Here is a 24,525-nt window from a genome sequence, read left to right as displayed (position 1 = left end):
CAATTTGACAATAAATTTCATATATTAAAAAAAAATAAAGAGAACATACATGAGGAATAAAAATATGTAGACAGCATAAGAGAAACAAGAAATAATGTTATATGTATCATATGTTAAGTTTACATAGAAAAAAATTGTAATTAGTTGCACTCAACTCATTTTTTTGTTATTCAAATACCATCAGGCAAAAGAGAGCCTAACCAAAAATTATACAAACACATTGCATAATGTATTAAATGACTAAAATATTTTCCAGTAGCTCTTCTTAAATAGAATGGGTGCTTATCATCACTTTCAGTCTTTTCTACAAAGGTAATCTAGAACGGGTGAGAGCAAACTCCACCAATGCAAAACATAGGCAAAACTGAATATGGGATTCATCTCAGAGGTTTGAGCAAGAAGACAAAAATAGAGAGATGAGGATAAAAGAAAGACTGGGAGAAGGATGTGGCAGAAGAGATGAAAGAAATTTGGGACACAGAGCACATGATGCAGCAGGGAGGGCTTTTCACCATCTCTGAGGTATCCATATCTTAATCCATTCCAGAGCAACAAATGCTAGGTGTCAGGCCATTTCTGAAGGGCAAGGAAGTAACAAATGATTCTATAAAGGTTATCAAAAGTGTAGCTTTGTTTTTAGTATTTTCTTCACATTTATAGATATATATCTTATTTGAGTGATGGAATTTCAACTTTTCCTAGCAGTAGCGTAAAGAAGATTGTGAAAATGCTCCTGATGCCAAACTAATGGCCAACCATTAGTTTTGGGCCAACCATTCCTAGAAAAGATTTGTTTTGTTTTGTTTTGTTTTTTGTTTGTATGTTTGGTTTTTTACTTATTTATTGTCAGTGAAGTAAGAGGCATCAAATTATCTGTCTTGCCTGGGAAATAATGAGAAAGATGACAACAAATCAATGTTGCATGTGAACTAACTAGTTAAAGGCCAGATACAATACCGAATTACTAATAAAAATACAATACAGTTCAACACCCGCAAAAGCTTGCCAATCTCTAATTGTAGCTACAAAGAAAAGCATCAGATTTCTATTGAATCCTTACTGAATTCTTCCTGGCATCATATGAATGCATTAAAAATACATTATATTTACAGCTAAGGGTGAATATGTCGTGATACATTTTTATCAAGCCGAGAGGGGTATATCGATGACAGAACATTTACCAGTTTTGTTATCAGACTCCCTATATGACATACAACTCTCCACAATTGGCCTTAGGACACCTCTTCAGATTATCTCCTACTATGAATATTTCAAACTCAACAAATCTCATACCAGTTGCTGAAGGATACACACAAGCAATTAGAACGCAATGTGATGTAGTACTGACTACAATAGAGGAGGAAGCTTAAGGAATAAGAAAATTAAGGAAAGGCAAGTAACCTTAACTAGAGTAGGATGGGGTTTTGAAGGAAGAGTGGGAAGTACTGAAGGAAAACTAATGGGGCTATTCATTTTCATTCTCATCTTTTATTTCTATTCTTTCCCCTTTGGCTACAGAAAATTCTCTCCATCTGCACAGCAAATGGTGACATTAATAACATTTAGTTGTAATCGTTTGTTAACAGTTTATTCTGGAATCTAGGCTACTTTAGGTTAGGGACCACTTCTCGTTATCTTTGCTCCTTTTGCTTCAGAAAGCTCAGAGCTGGCATCCAGCAACCACCTAACTCTGGGTGCAATTATTTGTGAATAAATGATTCAAGATTCACCTCAACACTGAACTATCAGATGGCTCCAACTTTACCTGGTATACTTGGTTATCCTTTCCTGAATGCAAATTATTATTTTGTATACATTGCTCATCTAGGGCTTATTATGCAAAATAGTGCGCACGCGCGCGCGCGCGCGTGTGTGTGTGTGTGTGTGTGTGTGTGTGTGTGTTTTCTGTTATCTACCTACCACTCCTGTGACTCTCTAGATCAGAGATGAGATCTTCCTGAATAACTGTGTGTTTGTTTCTTTCATTTCTGTTGCGTTTCTTCCTGACACTGGGCTTAGCACTTGTTATGTACTTGAAAAAAAAAAATGTGTGTTGAATAAGTTCTCAATTATGATATATTAAAAACAACAAAAATAAAAACTATGTATCTCCATAAGAAGTAGAGTTGCAGAATTCTTTTTTTTTTAATTTTTTTAACATTTATTTATTTTTGAGACAGAGACAGAGCATGAACAGGGGAGGGGAAGAGAAAGAGGGAGACACAGAATCCAAAACAGGCTCCAGGCTCCGAGCTGTCAGCACAGAGCCTGACGCGGGGCTCGAACCCACGGACCGTGAGATCATGACCCAAGCCGAAGTCGGACGCTTAACCGACTGAGCCACCCAGGCGCCCCAAGAATTCTTGATTGTTAAAATAAAAATTATTAAAAACCAAGAGGTGACATCTACACTTTTTGCTGTTTGTGTTTCAAGAAAACCTTGGGGCACCTGGATGGCTTAATCGGTTAAGCATCTGACTTTGATCTCAACTCAGCTCATGATCTTACAGTTGGTGCAATCATGCCCCACATCAGTTTCTGTGCTGATAGCACAAAGCCGGCTTGGGATTCTTTCTCTCTCTTTGCCCTTCCACCACTGGTTCTCTCTCTGTCTCTCTCTCTCAAAATAAATAAAAACACCTAAGAAAATAAAAACTCTTAAACCTATATGAATTTCAAAATAAGCCATAAAAAATTCTATAGAAGAACTCACTATAAAATGTTCAATGTTAATATCACGAATAGCAGATTATAAAATAATCTAGGAAGTCTTTAAAAATCTTTCCTTTTCAATATTAGAAAACAAAAAAGTATAAATAGTATATCAAGAAATGGGCAAAGTCATCACTAATCTACTAATTTTAATTTACTCTTGTCATATTGATTTTAAATGTGTTGTCATCACCAACAATTGAAAGAAGAACTTTGAAATATTAACCTTTGAAAAATTAAGTCCAGGGAATAAGAAAATTGAATTCTGCTGTCAGTTTACTGACAGATTAGACTTTATTATTTTTGTTAAGAGTGATAATTTTTATTTTAGGAAATACTAGGTACTTAAATAACTCAAAGGTTCTTGAAAACCAAACTATAAGCTACAAAGACTTTTGAGTAGATATAATCAAAATATATATTTCTTTACCTATCTAAAGTATCCAGTGGATTTTTATAAATCTTTTACAAAAATGGGATGCCTGGGTGGCTTAGTCGGTTAAGTGTCCGACTTCGGCTCAGGTCACGACCTCACGTTCGAGAGTTTGAGCCCCGCGTCGGGACCTGTGCTGACAGTTCGCAGGCTGGAGCCTGCCTTGGATTCTGTGTCTCCCTCTCTCTCTGCCCCTTCCCTGCTTGCACTATTTCTCTCGCGCGCTCTCAAAAATATATAAACATTTAAAAAAATTTTTTTAAGAATTTTTACAAAAAAAAAGATTTTATAATATCATACACCCTGACTAAATATTAAAATAATTTGGGTAGGAATGCCTATATATTTTATAGCTTGACGTTCAGAAAATAATTTATATCAAAAAATAAAAGTCTTTGGCAATATGTAATAATTCATTCATCAAATGAATATTTCTAATTCTACTGCTGGGCAGTAAAATCAAGTGAGACATTTAGCATTTATTTGGAACAAATAGTTTTATTTCAATGGGTAATAGCTATCATAGTCTATTTTTAAGTGGACTTAGTGGGAAAAGAAAAAAAAAGATTTCAAATTACCTACAATATTCATGTGATCTGAGTTCAAAATTTTATGTTTATACATGTTTGTCAGTACTATTTACTCTTCCCAATTCACAAATTCTATTTTCCCATTTCCTGAATACAGCCTTTAAAATGAAGATTCCTGAGTCCTGGATAATCTCCTCTTGTGGAAAGTACATCTTTTTTTTTTTTTTTCTTTGACAGGCTCCTGTGACCTGGGCACATTTACATTATTGATATGTATTGCATAAGATCGTGTGCAAAATTTAACTTTTTAAAAAGTCAGAGAAAATTTATTTCCTATTCCGAATGTGAACTTTTTAAAAATGTAAAATAATAATGATCTGTATATAAATGGGAATTATAATCCTACAGAAGCAAGTAAAGCCCTTTTTGAGGAAAAGAAAGATGTAGAGAATAAAATATAGAGAAGTATGTATATGAATACATAAGTGTGTGTGTGTGTGTGTGTACATGCATATCTACCTACATCTCTGTGTATAATGTATATATATTTATATATATGTAGTATACATGTATTATGCAATCAAGAAAAGGTAAATGAGGTATTTTGAAGGAAGCAAATGCTGTGGCATAGAATGTTCCAATTAACAAAATTAATTTGGAGATATCTAAGATAGCAATCTGGAGTTATCTAAGATAGCACTTATTTAAAAAGAAAAGGACAGGGCACCTGGGTGGCTTAGTCAGTTACGTGTCTGACTCTGGATTTTTGCTCAGGTCATGATCTTATGGTTCCTGAGTTCAAGCCCCACATCAGTCTCTGTGCAGACAGCACAGAGCCTGCTTGGGATTCTCTCTCAATCTCTCTCTCTCTCTCTCTCTCTCTCTCTGTAGCTCACCCCCCACTGTGTGCTCTTTCTCTAGCTCTCTCAAAATGAATACATAAACTTAAAAAAAAAGATTACAAAAGAAAGAAAGAAAGAAAGAAAAGGAGGGCATCTAAGGTATCTCAATCAGTTTAGCATCCAACTCTTGATTTGAGCTTGATTTCAACTCTTGATCTCATGATTCATTAGATCGAGCCCCACCTCAAGCTCTGCTAAAGATTCTCTCTCTCTCTCTCTTTCTGGAGGCAGTATATGAGAAGACTAGGAATTGTGAAACTAGAGCGTCTGTTTCAAAGGCATATGAAGGGGCACCTGAGTGGCTTATTCAGGTGAGTGTCCGACCCTTGATTTCAGCTCAGGTCACGATCTCATGGTTTGTGGGATTGAGCCCTGTTTGGGATTCTGTGCTGACAAGCATGAAGCCTTCTTGGGATTCTCTCCCTCACTGTCTGCCCCTCCCCTGCTCTCTCTTTCTCTCTCTTTCATGCATGTGAGCACACACACTCTCTTAAAATAAAAAAAACTTTTAAAAAATAAAAAGAAACGGAAATGAAGCAAAAAAAATGTGTGCTGTGATCTTTACAAAAAACAAGACAGGGAATAAAACATTATTCAAATAAACTGAGGTGTCTTAATATCTAAATATGTTTAAATTTAAAAAAAAAACTTGGAAAAAGAAAAGCTGCCTTATTCTGCATTTTTCAGTTTTAGTCAAAAGCAGTAGTAACCTGGGAATTGTGAGGAAGACGGAGCAGTTAGAATTATTAAAATAGAAAAAAAAAAGACTGAGTATATTTCTCCTCACTTGCTCTTTTATTAGAGAATAAAAAGTATCAATGTCTTTCTGCTTTAAACTCAATTAACACTTAACAGAGGCGAACTAACTCTTGAGACATATTTGGGAAAGAAAAAGGAAACTGGTCACATTTAAAGGCCCTTGAAGGAAATTTTCTAACTTAAGAGAGGTTTTGTTACAGAATGTGCAGTGGCTTGAACCTCTTTCATGTTCCAGCCCTTAAATTCCCATCAAAGCCGATGATTAAATTCTCTACAATTACACCATGTGATGGAGCTCAACAGTAGGTGCTCTGCTATGGCCAGACGAGTCATTAGAAAGCTGTGAGAGATGATGAAGCAGGTTATTTTAATTCCCTTTTCAACCCTGCTCAGGAGTGGCTCTTTAGTTCACAGAGCTGTGGACATTTGCTTTCAAACTAACAAGCAATATTATAAATGAAGGCTGCATTATCATGATTGCAGACAATCTAAGGCACTTGACAGCCAAGGATTCTAGGTTCTCAATATGTGCTGTGTTGTATTTATCAGCTAAAATACAGAGATGGTGCAAACAACAGAAGTGGGGTTGTGGGGAGGGCAATGAACAGGGTGGGAAGGGGGCAGGGAAAAAAGTAAGAGAATCCTAGATAAAGACAAAGAAAACACAATACAGAGAAGAGGAATGCCCTGGGCATTCTGTTGGTATAGAAGACAATTTTACCCATTTTCTTGCTGTTCCACTGCGTAGTGTTCCAGCTCTGTTCCAGGAAGGGGCTGGACCGGGGGAGGAGGTAGAGGAACATTGGCCCAGGTCGATCCATTGTTTTTCTGAGGTTTAGAAGAGTTTTTAGTTTTCTTCTTTTTTCCACCTTTCCCACCTGCAAGTAATAATGCCTCTATTCAGATATACCAAATATCAGAAGAAACACAGTCATTGGGTGGGAAGATGGATTTATGTTTTTGAAACACCACAATGAGTATATTACATTTGTTAAACGCCATAAACAATGAATTGATCTAATCAGAAAATGTTTTTATAAATCACTCAACATTATATTGTGTCTTTCCCAATGCATGAACTACAGTGCTGAATAAACCAAAAACATGGGTCCTGTAGCAAAAGCACACTTATTGATTTATTCATGTCTGCTGCCTCTATGTTTTCATTGTTAGACAAAATAACGGGCCATAACAAATTCTTCCAAATGTCAGATTTTAGTGCGTTCATAATGCTCTTTTGCATAATCTCTCTCAGTGGAAAATGCAGTGTCTAAGGATACAGGCTAAACTTTTCCATTAGAATTTACTCTAATTAATCCAAGAGAGTACAGTTTTCTCTCAAAAGTGACTGATAAAAATCAATCAAATATAATCTGGGTACTTATAAATCTTTCACAATGAGAAGTTTTATAGAATTTTAAACTAACGAATGGCGTAGTTATTTTTGCTTATAGTGAGAGTAGTTCCCAGATGTTTTAAGCATAGCATTTTCTAAAATTCCAAAAAGAGGGGAAAAATTAATGAAAATGCAGTGATCAGTTTCACTACTATTGTTAATACAAATTAGTTCATGCACAAAACACGAGCAACAAATGACTTGGCAGCGTGTGAACCAAATCTGGAATTACTGGAGCTTAATGAAATATAAAAATCAAATTCATCATCTGTATAGTGTCATAGTTTTCACTCTTCCAAAATTGAAGTAAATCAAATTTCTTCCTAGATGTGTCATGGTTGATTGTAAGAATAAGTACTTCTGCAGCAGCATAACAAAGGATGTTGTTCAATAGAATGCAAGTAGCTTTCTTCACTCCTACTATGGCTATCGTTATATTTCCAAAAATAATGGTATTGACCCCTTGGGCTTCATCTTTCTGGACCTGAAAGTTGTGAGCATCAAATACTTGCAGCAGGGCTCTCAACAGATAGACATAGTACCAGAAGTTCCATCTCCTTTCTTCAACCAACTGTTAATCTGCATCAGCAACTGGCATCAGCTAGTTGATGATCAGCTAATGGCATCAGCCAACTCAGAAAATTATGTCATTCAGTAATGACTTATTGGAGTGTCAGAAGGTAATGTAGCTGGTAAGCTGGGCAGAGACACTGTTGCCAATGATGGAAGGATGTCTGTTTCCTATGTCATGAGCACAGATTTAAAAGCTCATCCCTACAGACAGAATGCTTTCTTCCTTCCTTTCACTTCCTGTCCTGGGCAAAAGGAGAGGTATTTAAGAGAAAGAACAGCAGGTATCTTCTGTTTTGAGTATAACAGCTTAATCTGGGGTTGAAGACTCATTTCTCATGTATCTGTATAAATTACTCAATAGATATCACTTTGATTTATATCTGTAAAACAGATACAAATTTCCTATTTCTTTGGGGTATTTTGAGGGTTGAAAGAGACAAAGCATGTAAAGGGCTCAGATTGTACAGAAAGCTCAATAAATGCCACTTATTATTACTCTATTTCATTGCCTCTGTCTTAGAGCAAACATGGTTCTACCTATTTCTACAGCCTTTGTCAAGCCCGACTTCTCCAACCCCAATGAGTCTCCCAGAAATAGTCTGACTCTCAGAATAAAAATAATGAAGTTGCTTAAATGTCTATTCTTCTTGATATAAGTCTATAATTTTTGTGTTTAAGATGCATGAGCCTTGACCCTTTGTTTCCTGATCGTGCAACAAAATCACAAACCAGGATCATACCTTTTGTGTAGTCTCAGAATTATATTTTAATAATTAAAAGAGGAATGGGTCGGGCTATGTGTTTTTAGTGACTTTTCCCCTAGTTGGGCACCCTTTATTCCTTATATATTTATATGTGTACATTGGTTCCTTCACTCTTCACTTCACGGCACTTTAGAAAATGTTATATGATCACCACCAGAACTGAATGACACAAATAGGGAAGTTCTTACATCTCCAGAAGCAAATTCTGTAACAATAAACTTAATTCGACTAAACTGAAAGGGAATAATCACTTCACTCTTCACCTCCAAAAGAATGCTTTCTATCACCAATTTAACTAATTTTGTATTCAAATGTAGATGAAATAGTTAATAGATGATGAAACAGAGTTCTTTCTGAGTGTTATTTGGTCCATATTCACACAGTAGGAAAAAAAAAAAAGAATGCAGCAGCTTTACTAGAAATTACTATTACTGGAGTCTGAACCCAACTCTGCTGAGTTCTTTTCCAAGTTCAAAAAAGGCATTATCAGTTATTCCAAATATCAGACTTAAAAATGTTTGGGGAGAGGTACCTGGGTGGGTCAGTTGGATACATGACATGGCTCTTGACTTGAGCTCAGGTCACGATCTCATGGTTCCTGAGATGGAGTCCCAGGTGGTCCGGCTCTGCACTGACAGTGCAGATCCTGCTTGGGATTTTCTCTCTCTCTCTCTCTCTCTCTCTCTCTGTCTCTCTCTCTCTCTCTGTCTCTGTCTCTCTCCCCCCACTTCCCTGCTTGCACTCTCTCTGTCCATCTCACTCAAAATAAATAAATAAACATTAAAAAAATGGGAAACAAAGCTGATGCAAAGAGGGAATTTGTGAAGGTTTTCAATCCAATGTCCACTTTCTCCTCTTAGGGGAAATTTCTTCTCTGTCATTGTGTGGAGTCTTGATGGGACTATGAATCAATATGTTTTGTCCTCTCGGGGAGGCTGGGTGGCTCAGTCCGTTGAGCATCCGACTTCAGCTCAGGTTATGATCTCGCAGTTTATGAGTTCAAGCCCCATATGGGGCTCTTTGCTAACAGTTCAGAGCCTGGAGCCTGCTTCGGATTCTGTGTCTCCCTCTCTCTGCACCAACCATCCCTGTTCCCAGCCTCACTCATACTCTGTCTCTCTCTCTCTCAAAAATAAATAAACATAAAACAAATTTAAAAGAATATATGTTTTGTCCTCCTTTATCAATGAGCTAAGAGGAGGGCTCTTCGCTTGGTGGTGGGCATATGATGTAGGCTAAGGATATTGTATTTATCTAAGATCTAAACCTTGAGCTAAGCGAGCCACCACAGCTCATTGTTGTTTCTTGCAACCGAAGATCCCCAAACATTTTAAAGTGAGAACTGTCTGCAGTATGTTTTATGGGAACATATTTTGAAGACCATCAACTATATTTGACCCATTTCTCTTCAACTCAAAATGTAAGTATTTAAACTGACATTTATGCTGAACAAGTAACTTCTTTGTATAGAAAATTATAAAAGTAGCTCATTTTCAAGTTAGTAAAACACATAATTAAAAAAATACTGGTGTATAAAAATATTTCATTACCACTACTGATATTGTGCGCTATATATATGTGTATATATAATTATGATTTCATATAGGTTTTGAGAAATCTGACTTTTCCTTTATATTTTTTTAATGGTTAGATTTTTAACCCAAATGCTCAAAACTTATGTATGGAATAAATTATAAAAGTGTTTCAAAGAGGATGAGAAATTCACTGAAATAATTCAGAAATGTCCAATTTTCTTTATTATTGTGATTATTTTAAATTGATTTCACTGCTGTGTACAAATTAAGAAAATCATATAATATGATATGATTAGATATTCACAGGGCAGTTTGATCTTAAATTTGAGCCTTAGAAAACATATCTATGATTATAAGAATAAATCAAATTCTGTAAGATTAAACTCAATAGGACTAAACTAGAAAGGAATAATCACTTCACTCTTACCTCCTAAAGAATGCTTTCTATCACCAATTTAAGTAATTTTGTATTCAAATGTAGATGAAGTAGTTAATATAATTCATAGATATATATAAATGTCACTCAGGAGATTAATGGATTAAAAAAAGCAGTAAGCACTATTGTGAATCATGTTCTGCTTACAATTACTCAAAAGGTAACTTTTAAAACTCAGTGTCAATCAACATATACAGAATATTTAATGAGAGATTCACAAAAGGTCTTATGTAATTCATGACTTAATATATATAGATTTTTAAAATATGTATACTGCTTGGGACTTTACATATCTGGAATGAAATAGGCCTAGGATACATTACTTTTTAATTATTCAGTACAATTGTGGGACGCGTTATAAATAGATGACAGTATAAATGACATATAAGGTTATTCAAAATAGCCTTCGATATTACTAAGCCAGTTTAAATTCATAACAGATGTTGAAAATTTTCTGGATTCTATAATGTATCTAATTCTACCAAGAGCAAATGCCTCATTGTGGAGGGAAGAGAGAGCATTAACATTTCAGACTGAAAGGGTTCTATCTCCTGAGGAAAAGTCATTTAGTAAATGTTACCCTAATGATGTAGAAGAGTTAACTCTTTACGGCTTGGTAGCTTGTGACATATCATAATACACTGTAATCCTTTACTAAGAACTTGTAGATTAAAAAAATTCATAAAAACAAATGGCATACCATTAATATGAAAAAATAAGCAAACGTAGTGGTACGCACAATAGAAATGTGCAGATAAAGCCATCAGTCGTACAGTGTACATGATATGCTTGGAAGTTAGAGGGTGTCGACCACAACCTCCTTATTTTAGATGTGAGGATCCTTGAGCCTGGAGGATATCAGTGCTATTCACTACAATAGACATATATTTCTATCCAGTGAAAATTGGCCCTGACGTGTGCTACACAATGCCTACATTGTAGATTGTTAGTTTGTCTGTTATATCTCTGATAGATATTGACATTTACTATATAAAAGAATTATCGATATGAAAGATCATATCTTTGGGGGAATCAATTGTGAAGAATAACGTCTGATATTAACATTCTTGGTTAGCACGATAGAAGCACCTTACTCTAAATACTATCATTCGATAGATAATAAATCCTAATATTTGGGAAAAAATTGTCCAAAAATAAAAAGGCCCATCCCTGGAATCTTAGGATTATGAAAAATGTCCCAAACAATTTGCATTTTAGCTGAATTTATCGTTGCTGACCATGTCATGGAACTGACTTTCCTGTATGATCTTTTTTTTTGTTTTAAAGTTCTCTTGGCTTTTAGGTAGGGTTTACGGCAGATCAAACTCATCTGCTCTTTCCTAAATAATGGTAAAATGATACACTATTTTTGAGTAAATATGGTGTTGTACCCTTAGTACATAGTGACAGTGATTTTTATTCCCCCGCCCCTTCCCAAAGCATGATTTCATTAGGATACACTGCGATTGTCATTTGAAAGATAAATGCCTGACAGTGAGTTGTGATTCAGTATTTCTTCACGGTTGTTAGGAACACAGGTCATATGCTGGTGACAAACAAATATTTCTCCTTACTGTGATGAGACCAACCTGAGAGACTGCCACTCCTCTCTGAGCTGTTGTGAGAGCTGGTGGTGCTGAAATCCTGTGACTGGTTGTGTGGCATTCTATTAGACAATCCCTCAGCCAATCGGTAGTCAGGGATGTAAAGTAAGGCTAAGGGTTAAAGGGCAGAGGTCATAGTGGCATCATGTGATTAGTTCACAGCACAAGCCCATGCAGAACATGCAGTTAGCAATTCAGAAGCAGATGTCGTGGGACAGTGGAGGAATGTTTCCTCTATCCTGCCTAATGGAAGTTGAGATGGATTACTGATCACTCTATTGAAAAAGAGCTAAACGGATGAAACCGATTGGTGTTGGAGTGTGGTGGCAGTGACGGTGGCGGTGGTGGTGGTAGGGATTGTGCAAGGTACTGAATACATGCCGATAATATTTTTTTTAGTTTAGGTGGTGAACCTGGTAATGAGCCACTAAACTGAACAACAAATACTAATTTCTATCTCATGCACAAATGATGTGAAGATAACTCCTCGGGTAATAGGAACCTGACTCACCATTGTTACCTTTGTTCTGATCAGGTAGAGAATAACCAAATCCCATCAGATCTGTTTTTTGCTGAATCGAGCTTTTCCATTGTGGGTCAGGCAGATCGACGGCCAATTCATGTATGCTATTGGAATGCAAGATCTGTGTTGTGGCATATGGGGTAGCCTGTGTTATCTGGCTGGAACTGTTGTAAGTGGTTTTGGTCGTGAAGTCAATGCTGCTATAAATGGCTCCATCTGAGAGCATTGTTGCTGTTTTATCCCCTTGGCCTGGAACTGGTGGCAGCACATCTGTGGTGAACATAGGGAAATGAAACAATTTAATGATGCGCAGGAAGCCCCAAACTATCAGGATTGAGGATGAAAAATAAATGTGTCACGCCGCACGTTTGCATTTCAGCTGAGATGGGCTTTATGAGCCAATGAAGGGGAGATGATGTACAACCGTCGCCAAGCTATCAGCCTCAGTGACAGGCAGGCCTAGCGCTCGCCCTTCACGTCTCACTGCTTAACACATCCCTTCCCCCATCTTCTTCAACCATGAATGAGATGTTTGGGATATTTCACTACAGAAAAATGCTTTCGGTTGTGCATAGGGCTTTTAGAACCAATGGAGTCGTCAGCTCTTTACGGAAGCGATGATAAAAGTGATTCTACAAATTGTGGATGAAAACATCTTTTTCCACTTTACCCCAAAAGATATAGAATATAAGTGCTGAATAGATGCAAAATTTCCCAAAATTATACTAGACAAACAACGATGGGATGCATTTTTCTAAAATCCCAACTTGCTGTTTATCTGATTTGGTTTCACATTTCTAGTATGGAGTGGAACTGATGGCAGCCTTTTTTTTTTTTATGACAAAGGAAAATTTTCATGAATTAGTCATTTTCACAATACAGCAGGATTGAACTATAGGAAAAGCAATCTGAGTGATCAGTGAGTTTAATTTATGCTACTAACTCTCAGTGAGTTTAATTTATACTACTAACTCTTAGAAGTGGAGAATTACAGTTTCAAGTTTTAATACAGCAGGAATAAAATTAAATTTTAGTAACAACACTGAATATCAATCAGTCCATTTATCTTTTGGTGTGCTGAATTATCTTTACACGATGCTTTCTGGTTCAGAAGTGCCATCTCTCTCCTGAGCTCTAATTTTTCCTTTTTTTAAGAAGAAAGATACTAAAATTAAAACAACAACAACAACAATAATACTAAATGGCAGATTTTCAATCATGTAGAGTTAAAAGTGAATCTAGTTATAGTATGTTCCTTAATAATCTATGTTCTGAAAGCCACACTTCATAGGACTTTGGGTCATCAACCCACTTGATTTCTTCAATTATAGGAAATTTTCAACTAGTTATAGTAGTGTAATATTAAGTAATAAACCTAATTATTGTTGCACCAAAACTAAAATATCATCACAAGAAAAAGTGGAAGTAGATATTTAGTCAAAATATCCTAAAATTTTTAGATTTGATGATACCTAATAGTACTTGAAACAAAGATTCTTATAAAAATAATAATTTGGGGGCACCTGAGTGGCTCAGTCAGTTGAGTGTCTGACTCTTGATTTTGGTCACAATCTCACAGTTCGTGAGATCGAGCTCTGCAACGGGCTCTGCATCTGTCACCACAGAGCCTGCTTGGGATTCTTTCTCCCCCCTTCTCTATGCCCCTCTCCTGCTTGGACACTCTCTGTCTCTCTCTCAAAATAATAAAAATAAACATTAAAAAAAATAATAATGATAATTTTTAAAGCTAAAAATTATCTTCTTTAGCAATAGCAACAAGACATGTATGTATGTATGTATGTATGTATTTTATTTTTGAGAGAGCATGAGCAGGGGAGGGGCATAAAGAGAGGAGACAGAGAATCCCAAGCAGGCTCTGAGTTTCCAGAGCAGAGCCCCATGTGGGTCCTGAACCATGAACTGTGAAATCATGACCTGAGCTGAAACTGAGAGTTGGATGATTAACCAACTGAGCCACCCAGTCACCCCAGGAATAAGACATTTATAATGCATTTTGTGCACTGTATAATTTAGGTCTTTCAGAAGTCTGGAATTCCAACTTGCTTTACAATGATGTGGATATATACTTTATTGAAGTAAATACTTTAAATGCATATCAGTGGATTTATTAAAGATATTCAATATATAATATTTCACGAAGTTGTACAAGCAAGTAAAATTGTTTTTTGATTTCCAGATCCCTTAACTATTTTTTCCCTTCTTGCTTTCACTTATAACTAGGAAATTTGATAATGAAAAAGTGTACTTCATTCTCAAATGTCAATATCACTTTCATTCTCAAAGACATTTCATATTTAGTAATATATCAAAATTATGAAAATAGATCCTTCACTCTGCAGACATTTTCAGAGTGTTGTTTCTGCCACCTCTCACACTGTTCATTGATAATATTAACTGATAGCCAGGTTTCTCCAGCATGGACCCCAATTCCCCAAAACCTTGAACTTGAGACCTTCCAAAACTTTGTACTTAGACTGTGAGCCAGGTTAACTACAAGTTTTTGAAATGGTTGCATGCTCAAATGTTTAAACATGGAAAAAAAAGTTGTGTGAGGATCTAAACCTATAGAATGTTATTCTGCAACAACTAAAGCTGAAGTGCTAGAAATAGAATCTTTCTCCCCGCTGGATGAAATTAGCCAGGCTTCAAGTCTAAGTGCTTCTCTATTGATTTGGGGGCTGCAGATTTCCTTCAAATATTATTTGATCACTCTTACATTTTCAAAAAATCATCGAATTATATTCAAACGTTGAAATATTGGAAGACTATAGATGAATATCTGGATGTAGGGAAGCATCCTATAATATCAGCTGGTTTGGAACTCTGGACCACCCTTCCTCTAAAAGATATGACATGAATCCGTGCTTCCATCGTTAGGCAGGACCTTCCATTTTCCATTTCTTACAGCCGACATCTACCTTTCCTGAGTGCTTTAGGCTGACTTGCACTTGTTAACGGTGGAGTTTGAAACCTATGAATTACAGAAACCCTTTCCTCCAGGTGGAATCAGTCATGATTCATTTCTCAGCTTTTAGCACCTTAGTGATCCATGCATTTTTTCCTTTTGGCCTGGTACACTTGCATACATGACTATCTCCTTCCTGGTATTGTAAGATACTTAGGAACAGGAACATATGGGATTTATGTCTGAATTTCCATAAATTCATCACCTAGTGTTTTGCAGAGAGTAAGCACCCCCTAAATAATTAAATTAATATTTTATAGTTTGTATTGACAAAATGCAGACTGATGCAATAATTAGTAACTTTATTTTTCAAAATACTATTTTCATTACATTTCATCATGTATTAGTATTCCATTCTTAAAAGGGAAATGTCAGTATCCACAATAATTCTTTTAAGTGAACATAGTTGTACAATCATACATGTGAATCCCACCTTGAGAATTGCAGAACAGTGCATACAAAAGAATGTAGACTTTAAAATGTGTTAGACCTATATTCTATACCTAGATCTGAAGTTATTCATTTTGATAAACCTTAGTTTCTTGGCCTTTAAAGTGTAAATATGATTATCTATTGTCTATGCCACACATTTATTATGCAAAGAAAATGAAATAAAATGTACAAAAAATCCTACCTACTCCTGGTACACAGTAAATGCTTAAAATACCTATCACACTGAAAGGAAACAGAGTAAACCTTGCAAAAACTTCGTCTTGGCCTTGATGTTCACCTGTGAAATATTTCATAAAAATGAGGTAGATATGGAAGATAAACCTTGAAAATCTATAAATGTATCCTTTGACTAAATTAGACTGAGACATTTTAGATGTTAGTGTAGCCTGTTACAAACTAAAAAAACAAAAACAAAACAAAACATATTTTCCACCTTTAGGCATTCATTTGTTGATGTAAAGAGAGAATGGTGCACTAATCACCTACAAATATAGTAAGTAAAAGAGGCATCTAATCCTTGATAGATAAAAACTTTCAGAACAGAATTTTTTTTTTTTTACAAAATCATTCTGGGTAAGGTAGACAGGAGTCATCTGCTCTCCTGGTGAGGAGATGCTCAGACATAGAACCCACTCATGGAAAAGTCATAGCCTGTAATTGCAGGGTTCAGAGTTTGGTCACTAGGGGAGACAGCCATTTTCAGAGGCTTTGGCGAGTAAGAATCCTAAATGGGGTGGTTACAGAAGCTGAGAAGTCATACAACAATATATTTTTTTAATTTTCTTATTTACTACACTGATGGTGGGCACTGCTTGTATGTCACGCTTTGTGCTAAACCTGTATATGTAATCACCCATTTAATCCTTATTATATACCTATGACACGGGGATTGTAATTGTCTGTATTTTATTTGAAGAATGAGAAAAGGCTCCCTTTCTTAAAGTTGGTATTGACAGAATGCCGACTTATGCAATAATTAGTAGCTTTATTATTTGAAATACTATTTTAATTATATTCAAGCATGCATTGGCATTCCATCTGTGAAGAGAAAATGCCAGTACCCATAATTATTCTTCTAAGTCAGTATGTTTATGCACTCATGTCTGTGAAGTCCCCCTCTGAAGCCTATAATAGTTTAGCCTAGCCCTGGGTCCAGCATTAATTCCACCTAGACGTGTAGAAATCCTCTAGCAGATTGAGCCACACTTTCTTGGCTCATAGTACCCCTTTCCTAATTAATCACTCCATTTTCTACCCTAACTCCACTCATCACTCAGCAGAAGGCTGGATGACTTAACACTGTACTTGGATCCTAGCATTCTCCTCTTACAAATTCATTGATGCCTTCTGACTACCTTTTGGACAAAGTTTAAAGTCTCTCTGTGACTTAGAAGGCCCTCTGTTATCTGTCTCTCTGTATTTTTGTTGTTGTTGTTGTTTGTTTGTTTGTTTGTTTGTTTTTTACCACTTCTGCTGCCTACTACTTTATATTCACTAGGAAATTCATTCCTTTGTCAACTAAGTCTATGTCTTTCTTATTTATAAACCTCAAATGGTTGTTTCCTCTCTACACATTTTTCCCACAATTCTGACTAATCTCTACCCCTCCTTCAGATGTCAACTTAAACAACACTCCATTCATAGAACTTTCTTACTCCCAGTGGGCAGCTTTCTCATGCTGGGTACTGGCAAGGCAGCTCCAGTGCATTTACTATCTACAGAACTTTCCACCAATGGAAAAGTCAGTTATTTCTGCCAAACTAAACACTGAGACCACAGACTTCTCATGTCTCATCTTTCTCTAAACCCACCACTCTCCCTTTGAATGGATGAAAAGGTAGCAGTAGGGAGGCTGGAATTATTTATAGTAGGTCAAATTCTGCCTCCTTATAAAGACCTACAGAGAGGATCGTGGCAACAAATTTTGAAGACCTTAGCATATGAGCTACTTAGCACCTTTTTGTCTTTTATTTGGGCCACTCGTTAACAATGATAGAACTAGATTTAAGTTATCTCTCAACATGTCAACTCTCAAGAACTGTCTACTCTATAAGATATATCATGTGAAGATAAGGACCATCTCTCTTTATATTGGTATTTTATTTTTAATATCTGCCATAGTGGCAGGAACACAGGACATACTTAATAAATCTATGTTGAATGACATGTAGAGAACTGAAATGACTAGTTCAAAATCCTAATTTCCAGTTAGCAGCATAGTTCCTGATTTCACTAATTGTGTATGAATAGTCCTAAAAACAAAATGTATTATGAATATTGTCATTATGGTTAGTAATGACTTCCTTAAAGCTTAGTTTTATTCAATATTCTCTAGTACATGCTTTTAAAAACACTTAGGAGGAGCGCCTTAGTGGCTCAGTCGGTTGAGCATCCGACTTCAGCTAGGGTCATGATCTCACGGTCCGTGAGTTCGAGCCCCGTGTCAGGCTCTGTGCCGACAGCTCAGAGCCTGGAGCCTATTTTGGATTCTGTGTCTCCCTCTCTCTCTGCCCCTCCCCCGTTCATGCTCTGTCTCTGTCTCAAAAAAATAAATAAGTGTTAAAATTTTTTTTAAATTTGTTAACGTTTATTTTTGAGACAGAGCATGAACGGGGGAGGGGCAGAGAGAGAGGGAGACACAGAATCCAAAATAGGCTCCAGGCTCTGAGCTGTCGGCACAGAGCCTGACACGGGGCTCGAACTCACGGACCGTGAGATCATGACCCTAGCTGAAGTCGGATGCTCAACCGACTGAGCCACCCAGGTGCCCCCCAAAATTTTTTTTTTAAAAACACTTAGGAAAGCCAAGAAAACAAATGACAACATTTTGAATAGCACAACTTACCTCCACGTCCAAAATTCCCAATCTCATTCGGGCCACTATTGCTATTGTTTACTGGTAAACTCGTGGCTGGCCACGAATCTGCAAGCCATGGATAACTGGGATCACCAGCATTTAGAAGACCAGGACGGCTAAAACAGAAATTAAAGGGAAATCAACCCATGGAGCTCAATGAAAGATTTGGACACTTGTCTCATGCACAAGATTAAAGAATTGAGGAAGCTTTTAATTCACTTCAAATGAAAATGTGTAGGTTCTTGAGAATTAAGGAAATTCAGTGGTTAAGACTATATATAGCCTGTCAGTAGAAGCAGAAGCATTCTGTCTGGGATTCTGCTGACATCCAAATGAATTTAGTTGTCTGCCCTGAAACTGGTGGGAATTGGCAACATAGCAGGATCCTGAAACAAGGTTTGATGATAAATTGGCACCTCCAGGGAACAATTGCTCAGAGTGACTGCTCAGTATCAGCCATTTCCAGGACTTTGGGCTATTGCTTCCTCGATTCCTGCAGCCCCCATATTTATCTGTCCCCTGTAGGCTGTAATCCCTGTTATGAGCCCTCACGCTTGATTTAGAGGCAAAGAACTTGAAGAAAATTAATGAACAGTATTTATATTGTTCCATCAATAGCACATTTCCAAATTCTCCAAATTGCAAAATATTAGGGGTATAGGAAAGATCTTTAAGGTAATTAAAGATTCACTGTGATCTCATCCAGCATGTGAGTAGAGACTACGAGAAAAACTTCCCTCACATCGTATTTAATAAAGAATTCCTATTTTTGATATAAAAGATGGGAATCCGATTCCTTTCCAGATTATTAGCATATTTACAAAGAAACAGCAACATCTATAATCATTGTACTTTATTTTTGATAGACCATTTCTGTGCAGTCCCTAAGAGAAACATGTGTTTCTATGGAAACCGCAATAAGAAGATCCCACTGCTTACTTGCTACATGCACTAGCTCTCATTAGACCTAATCTCTTTTTGCTAAAATATTGATTAAATGGGAGATTGGAAGTTATTACCAGAGCCTAATTACAATCTCCATATTGGCAAAGGGAAAATAGATGAGGATATATGGGTTTGTTATCAGCTTTTATCAATTTCAATTGAGTATCCAAAGTTGTGGAATCCAGTCCTATCAATCTACAGCCTATTCATCATCCATGAATCATTTACTTTGTGATCGATTATGTGTAATTGTTCACTCACAGCAATTTAGTGAGAGCCAATAAGGAGTCTTAAACAACAGCAACTTCATTTGCTAATGTCTAATTAATGCAATAAACATCCTGCTAACAAATGAACACATTCCTTGTGATATTTACTACTAATTTCTTCAGGGGCATCTGGGAGATATGAAACATCTGGACTTGATTCCTCTAAAGTGCACAACAGATAGATCATTAAACCTTGTGGTAAGCCATTTAATTCCTCCTAGAATTCTCAGACTTGTAAGTGATCGTTTATTACAATAATAGCCTTTACTATAGCGTTCTCAGTCCTGATTAAACTAAGAAGAAGAAAGAATCTTCTTAGCATACCTCCCATTGCTCATTAGTCCTCCATCTCCTCTTTGAAATGTAACTGTTAACAAAAGAAAGACACACACAAGTAGTCAATATTAATTACGATTAATAACAGCTACATACTGGTCCTTACTTTAGGGCTGAGGCCTCTGGGATTGTAACAAAATATAAGTAACATAATCATACAGAGAATAAGAAGCAGTGGTTTGGCCCAGGGCAAAGCCATCGTTTAATAAGACATCTAAAAATACTTCAAGCCAATTGTATGGTTAAGTCAAAAGGGCAATTTGTACTTAGAGGTCAAAAACTGTTACAACTGGAATATATAGTGGCAGTGGAAGATTACATGCATTAATGGGGGATTATCAAACCATGACTTTTAATCTTAATATGTGGGTGTCCTAATTAGAAGGCACAACATAAAATGCACATAATAGAAACTGAAACAAAATCATTCATGGGGCGCCTGGGTGGCTTAGTTGGTTGTGTCCTACTTCAGCTTAGGTCATGATCTCATGGTCTGTGAGTTCGAGCCCTGCGTTGGGGTCTGTGCTGACAGCTCAGAGCCTGGAGCCTGCTTCAGATTCAGTGTCTCCCTCTTTCTCTGCCCCTCCCCGCCTCACATTCTGTCTCTCTCTGTTCCTGAAAAATGAATAAAACTTAAAAAATGTTTAGAAAGAAACAAAATAGTTCAAACAGGCAATAATATTCTGCCAGTGAAAAAGATAAACAGGTATTGATTGACGACATATTCCTCATCATCACAGATCCTTTGAAGGACACCATTAATCACTATGAGTTGAACAACTACAGTTACAATAGACATAAACTATAATTAATAGAGAATAATGCGCTGAGTGCTTTGTTTTATCATCCAACCTTCACAAAAAATAAAATCTTCAAATATTTGAGACTGAGTCTATTTAAATTGTATGTAATAATTGTAAAAACTTAAGTCCTTTATAAAACTCTTGAACTTATTAGTCACACCAACAAGCATCCCATAGAATTAAAGCTGGAGAATCTACTCCCTCCAGACACTAGATTCCATTCCACAAAGCTATCAACATAAAAATGGGTTTCAAGGATTGGCCAAAGAATGTAAATATCAGTTAGGATCCATCATTTCTTTTCCAAAACCTTTGAAAAGCCAAACATATTTGGTATTCAAAATGTTTCAGATTTCAGAAAGGTAATATAATGCATTCTACAGAGAGGATCTAAGACAAAAACTCTATTCAAAGGTTTTTTTAAAATATGTTTGAAATAAAATACAAATATTCATGATTAGTGGGATAAAATCTATAAATAGTTTCACATTGGCATGGATCAAATTTTGCCTCTCAAAGAGTTAACTCTAAGATCATGGAAAAATTTTGCTGTTTAGTTTATGGATTGCAAAATGGCAATTCTGACTAAAATGAACATAGATCAGCTAAACCCATTCCTGGGGATGAAGAAAAAAACTGATGGCTACCAGAGGGGAGGTGGGTGGGAGGAAGGGGGAAATAGGTTATGGGATTAAGGAGGGCACTTGCTCTGCTGAGCACCAGGTATCATATGGAAGTATTGGATCACTATATGGTACAACTGAAACTAATATTACATTGCATGTTAAATAACTGGAATTTAAATAAACACTAGAAACTTTAAAAAAAAAAACTAAGAAAAAAAAAAATTGCATAGATGTGAATCCAGTATATCCCATATTTGGAATCTACAAATTATATTTACCACGATTTCCTAATGAGTAAATGTAAAAATAAAAGTTTATGAATTGATTCATATATATGTATATACATACATATATGTGTGTATATATGTGTGTGTATATACACACACATATATGTATATATACATATATGTATATACATGTATATATACATATATGTGTATATATATGTATACATATATATACACATATATGTATATATATATTTTAATTTGGTAGACAGAGAGAGCACTAGTAGGGGACAGGGACAGAGGGAGAAAAAGAAGAAACTTAAGCAGGCTCCATGCTCAGTGTGGAGCCCAGTGTGGGGCTTGATCCCTAGACCCTGGGATCATGACCTGAGCTGAAATCAAGAGTCAAATGCTCAACTGACTGAGTCATAATGTTAGGGGACATTATTCCCCCCAAGAATTGATTCATATCTTAAATACATAGAGCCTATATTGTCACTTAAAATATACAGACAGTAAATCATTTTAATTTGAATAATCTCTCCATAATTCATTTTTCCTCAAGTTTTTGCTATGAAATATGATTGCTCTTTAAATTTTGTCAATTTTCAAATTCAGTTCCCCAGTCCCTTCCTTAAGGTCATCCAAGGACATAGCTCTCACAACATCATAATTAGGTGGCATGATCATGATCATGATTCCCAGGGTCTGTCAGGACTTCAGAAACATCTTGCTGGCACCTGAACTACATTGCCTCCTCAATTTTTCAGGTAACATCTCAAGTTCATTACAAAACAGTCCTGACATATCCTTTGCATCTGCCCAGAACTGGCTTTGGACATCTCCTCAGAGAAGATGAAAGGACACTGATCGCCACTCTACTTCCTGACAAACTCGCTTAAGTGATGGGAGACAAGAATCAGCAGTGGCCCATACCACATTGGGTCCCATTAATAATTGCCTTTAACAAAAACAAAAAAAGGATTAATTTGAAACAATTGATAAAAAAAATATTGAGCACTGGAGCTATTAAATAAAGTCCTGATTAAGGAAAAAAAATGTGCACACAAAATGTGAAAACAGTACAGCTAATTAGCTTTTTTCCATGTGATGTGACTTTCTAGTTATGTGTTTTTTTTTTTAATGGGCTATCAAGTGAATGTTTTACTCTACTAAAAGAGAGTTAAGATAATGTTGTGAATATCATTGTGAATATGCAAATAAGCAGGCACTGATAGGCTACACCTCAAAATGTGCTATTTCAAAGATCTGTGGAAACAAGCTAAGTATTTTTCCTAATTTAGATGCTCCTTCGTCTTTGCACCTCTGCATACGAACTGTACAAAGGCAAAAATAAACAGGACATTATATAAATGCATGACCAACTTAAAATGGTCCAGAAGCAGAATTTGGTATACATGAAAATTCTCTATTTTGTATGCTTCCATGACAAAAGAAACCCAAAAAACAAACCAAAAAATAAAAAAAAAAAGAAACTCTAACTATAAAATGTTTGATTAGTTATCTTTGTAAAGAAAGAAAAAAAATATGACAAATATTCAAGTTTCCTTTTTACCACATACTCCAAACTTCTGGATTTGTTCCATCTTGAAAAGTAGACCAAAAGTAACTTTGTTGCATTAGACCATGAAATGAAAAGTAGACTAGAAATAAGGACAAGCAATTAGAACTCACAAATAGATGTCATATATGGTGTTTTGATTAGCATTTTTCTCGTCTTTTTTCATTTTCTTTCTTTCTTCCTTCTTTCCTCCCCCCATCCTCCTTCTTTCTTTTCTCCTTTCCTCCCTCCCTTTCTCTCTTTCTTCCTTCCTTCCTCCCCTGCTCCCTCCCTTCCTTCCTTCTTTTCTCTTTTTCTTTCTTTCTTTCTTTCTTTCTTTCTTTCTTTCTTTCTTTCTTTCTTTCCAGAGGGGGGAAAAATAAATGCCACAGAAAATTGCAAGCTATTTCTTCTGATTTGATTTGGCTTTCATTTCAAAAAGATGTTGAACTTCCTTGAATTTAAAAGCAAGAGGGAGGGAAAGAGAGGTCGTTGGAAAATTTGGCTCTAGTCATGATTTTGATAATCACAGTATAATAACTTTGTGCTTACCAGAGATAAATTTGAAATAAGTGTGAATCTTTACCAGGAACGAGTCCCTGCTAGTATATAAAGTTAAGAACTTTCAGGGAACAACATATAGAAGTATTTTTTTTTTTTTTTTTTTTTTTTATCTAAGGCTAACTGGATCATGCTAAGATGTCCAAAAAGTTCTACAGACACCACAATCTGAAACGTTTTAGAATTGCATTAAATATTTTGAATTTATTGCAATATTTATAAAGGAAATAAGGTAAAGAGATTTTGCAAGTTTATGTCATACAGAAAGTACCTCTATTATTATCTGACAGGATTAATCCTAATCTCATGCCTGCTAGAACTGAGGGGGAAGGGAAATGTAACTATGTGGTAAACTGACATTTTGAGGTAAGGAAGCTTTCAGAGTGCCTATCTCTAGTAGGCCACATTTTCCTACTCCAAATGGAAACTTTAATGTTGCCAGCCAAGCCTCATTCCCTCTCCTGATAAGCTAGTTCTCAAATATGAATGTAGATTAATCCTCTTTTAATAAGCATTAACTCAGCCCAGATAATCAGAGTATAAAAATTCCATCAAATCTTTTAGTCTCTTTGGATAGTTTTGTCAAATAATTTATATTTTACCAACAGTTTTAAAGCTATGTAAGAAGTGTTTAGCATTTCATAATTTGCTTACTCAATAATATATTGTTTATATTTACTGAGTTTCATAAAGCCTGTTATTCTCAGAGGTAATATAATACTTATAAAGTATCA

The 24,525-nt window shown here is 35.9% G+C and overlaps 1 protein-coding gene across 19 annotated transcripts in view; it reads right to left on the bottom strand.

The window, feature by feature from the left end:
* Positions 1–24,525, bottom strand: part of ROBO2 (roundabout guidance receptor 2) — a 1,697,359-nt gene that overhangs the window by 38,749 nt on the left and 1,634,085 nt on the right. For 10 of the 19 annotated variants that reach the window (XM_060640255.3, XM_060640254.3, XM_060640253.3 and 7 more), the window contains 5 exons: positions 20,002–20,044; positions 18,452–18,579; positions 12,156–12,437; positions 11,630–11,755; positions 6,058–6,214 (listed from right to left, as the gene is read on the bottom strand). In XM_060640255.3, the coding sequence (XP_060496238.1) occupies positions 6,058–6,214; positions 11,630–11,755; positions 12,156–12,437; positions 18,452–18,579; positions 20,002–20,044 (736 nt within the window). The remainder of the gene's footprint in view (positions 1–6,057; positions 6,215–11,629; positions 11,756–12,155; positions 12,438–18,451; positions 18,580–20,001; positions 20,045–24,525) is intronic. The other 9 variants (XM_060640257.3, XM_060640264.3, XM_060640263.3 and 6 more) reach the window with 3 other exon arrangements.

Source organism: Panthera onca, chromosome C2 (assembly GCF_046562875.1).
Source record: "Panthera onca isolate mPanOnc1 chromosome C2, mPanOnc1 haplotype 2, whole genome shotgun sequence".
NCBI classification, from domain to species: domain Eukaryota; kingdom Metazoa; phylum Chordata; class Mammalia; order Carnivora; family Felidae; genus Panthera; species Panthera onca.
Note: the sequence above shows the minus strand (reverse complement) of the source record. Positions and strands in the feature narration are given on the sequence as shown.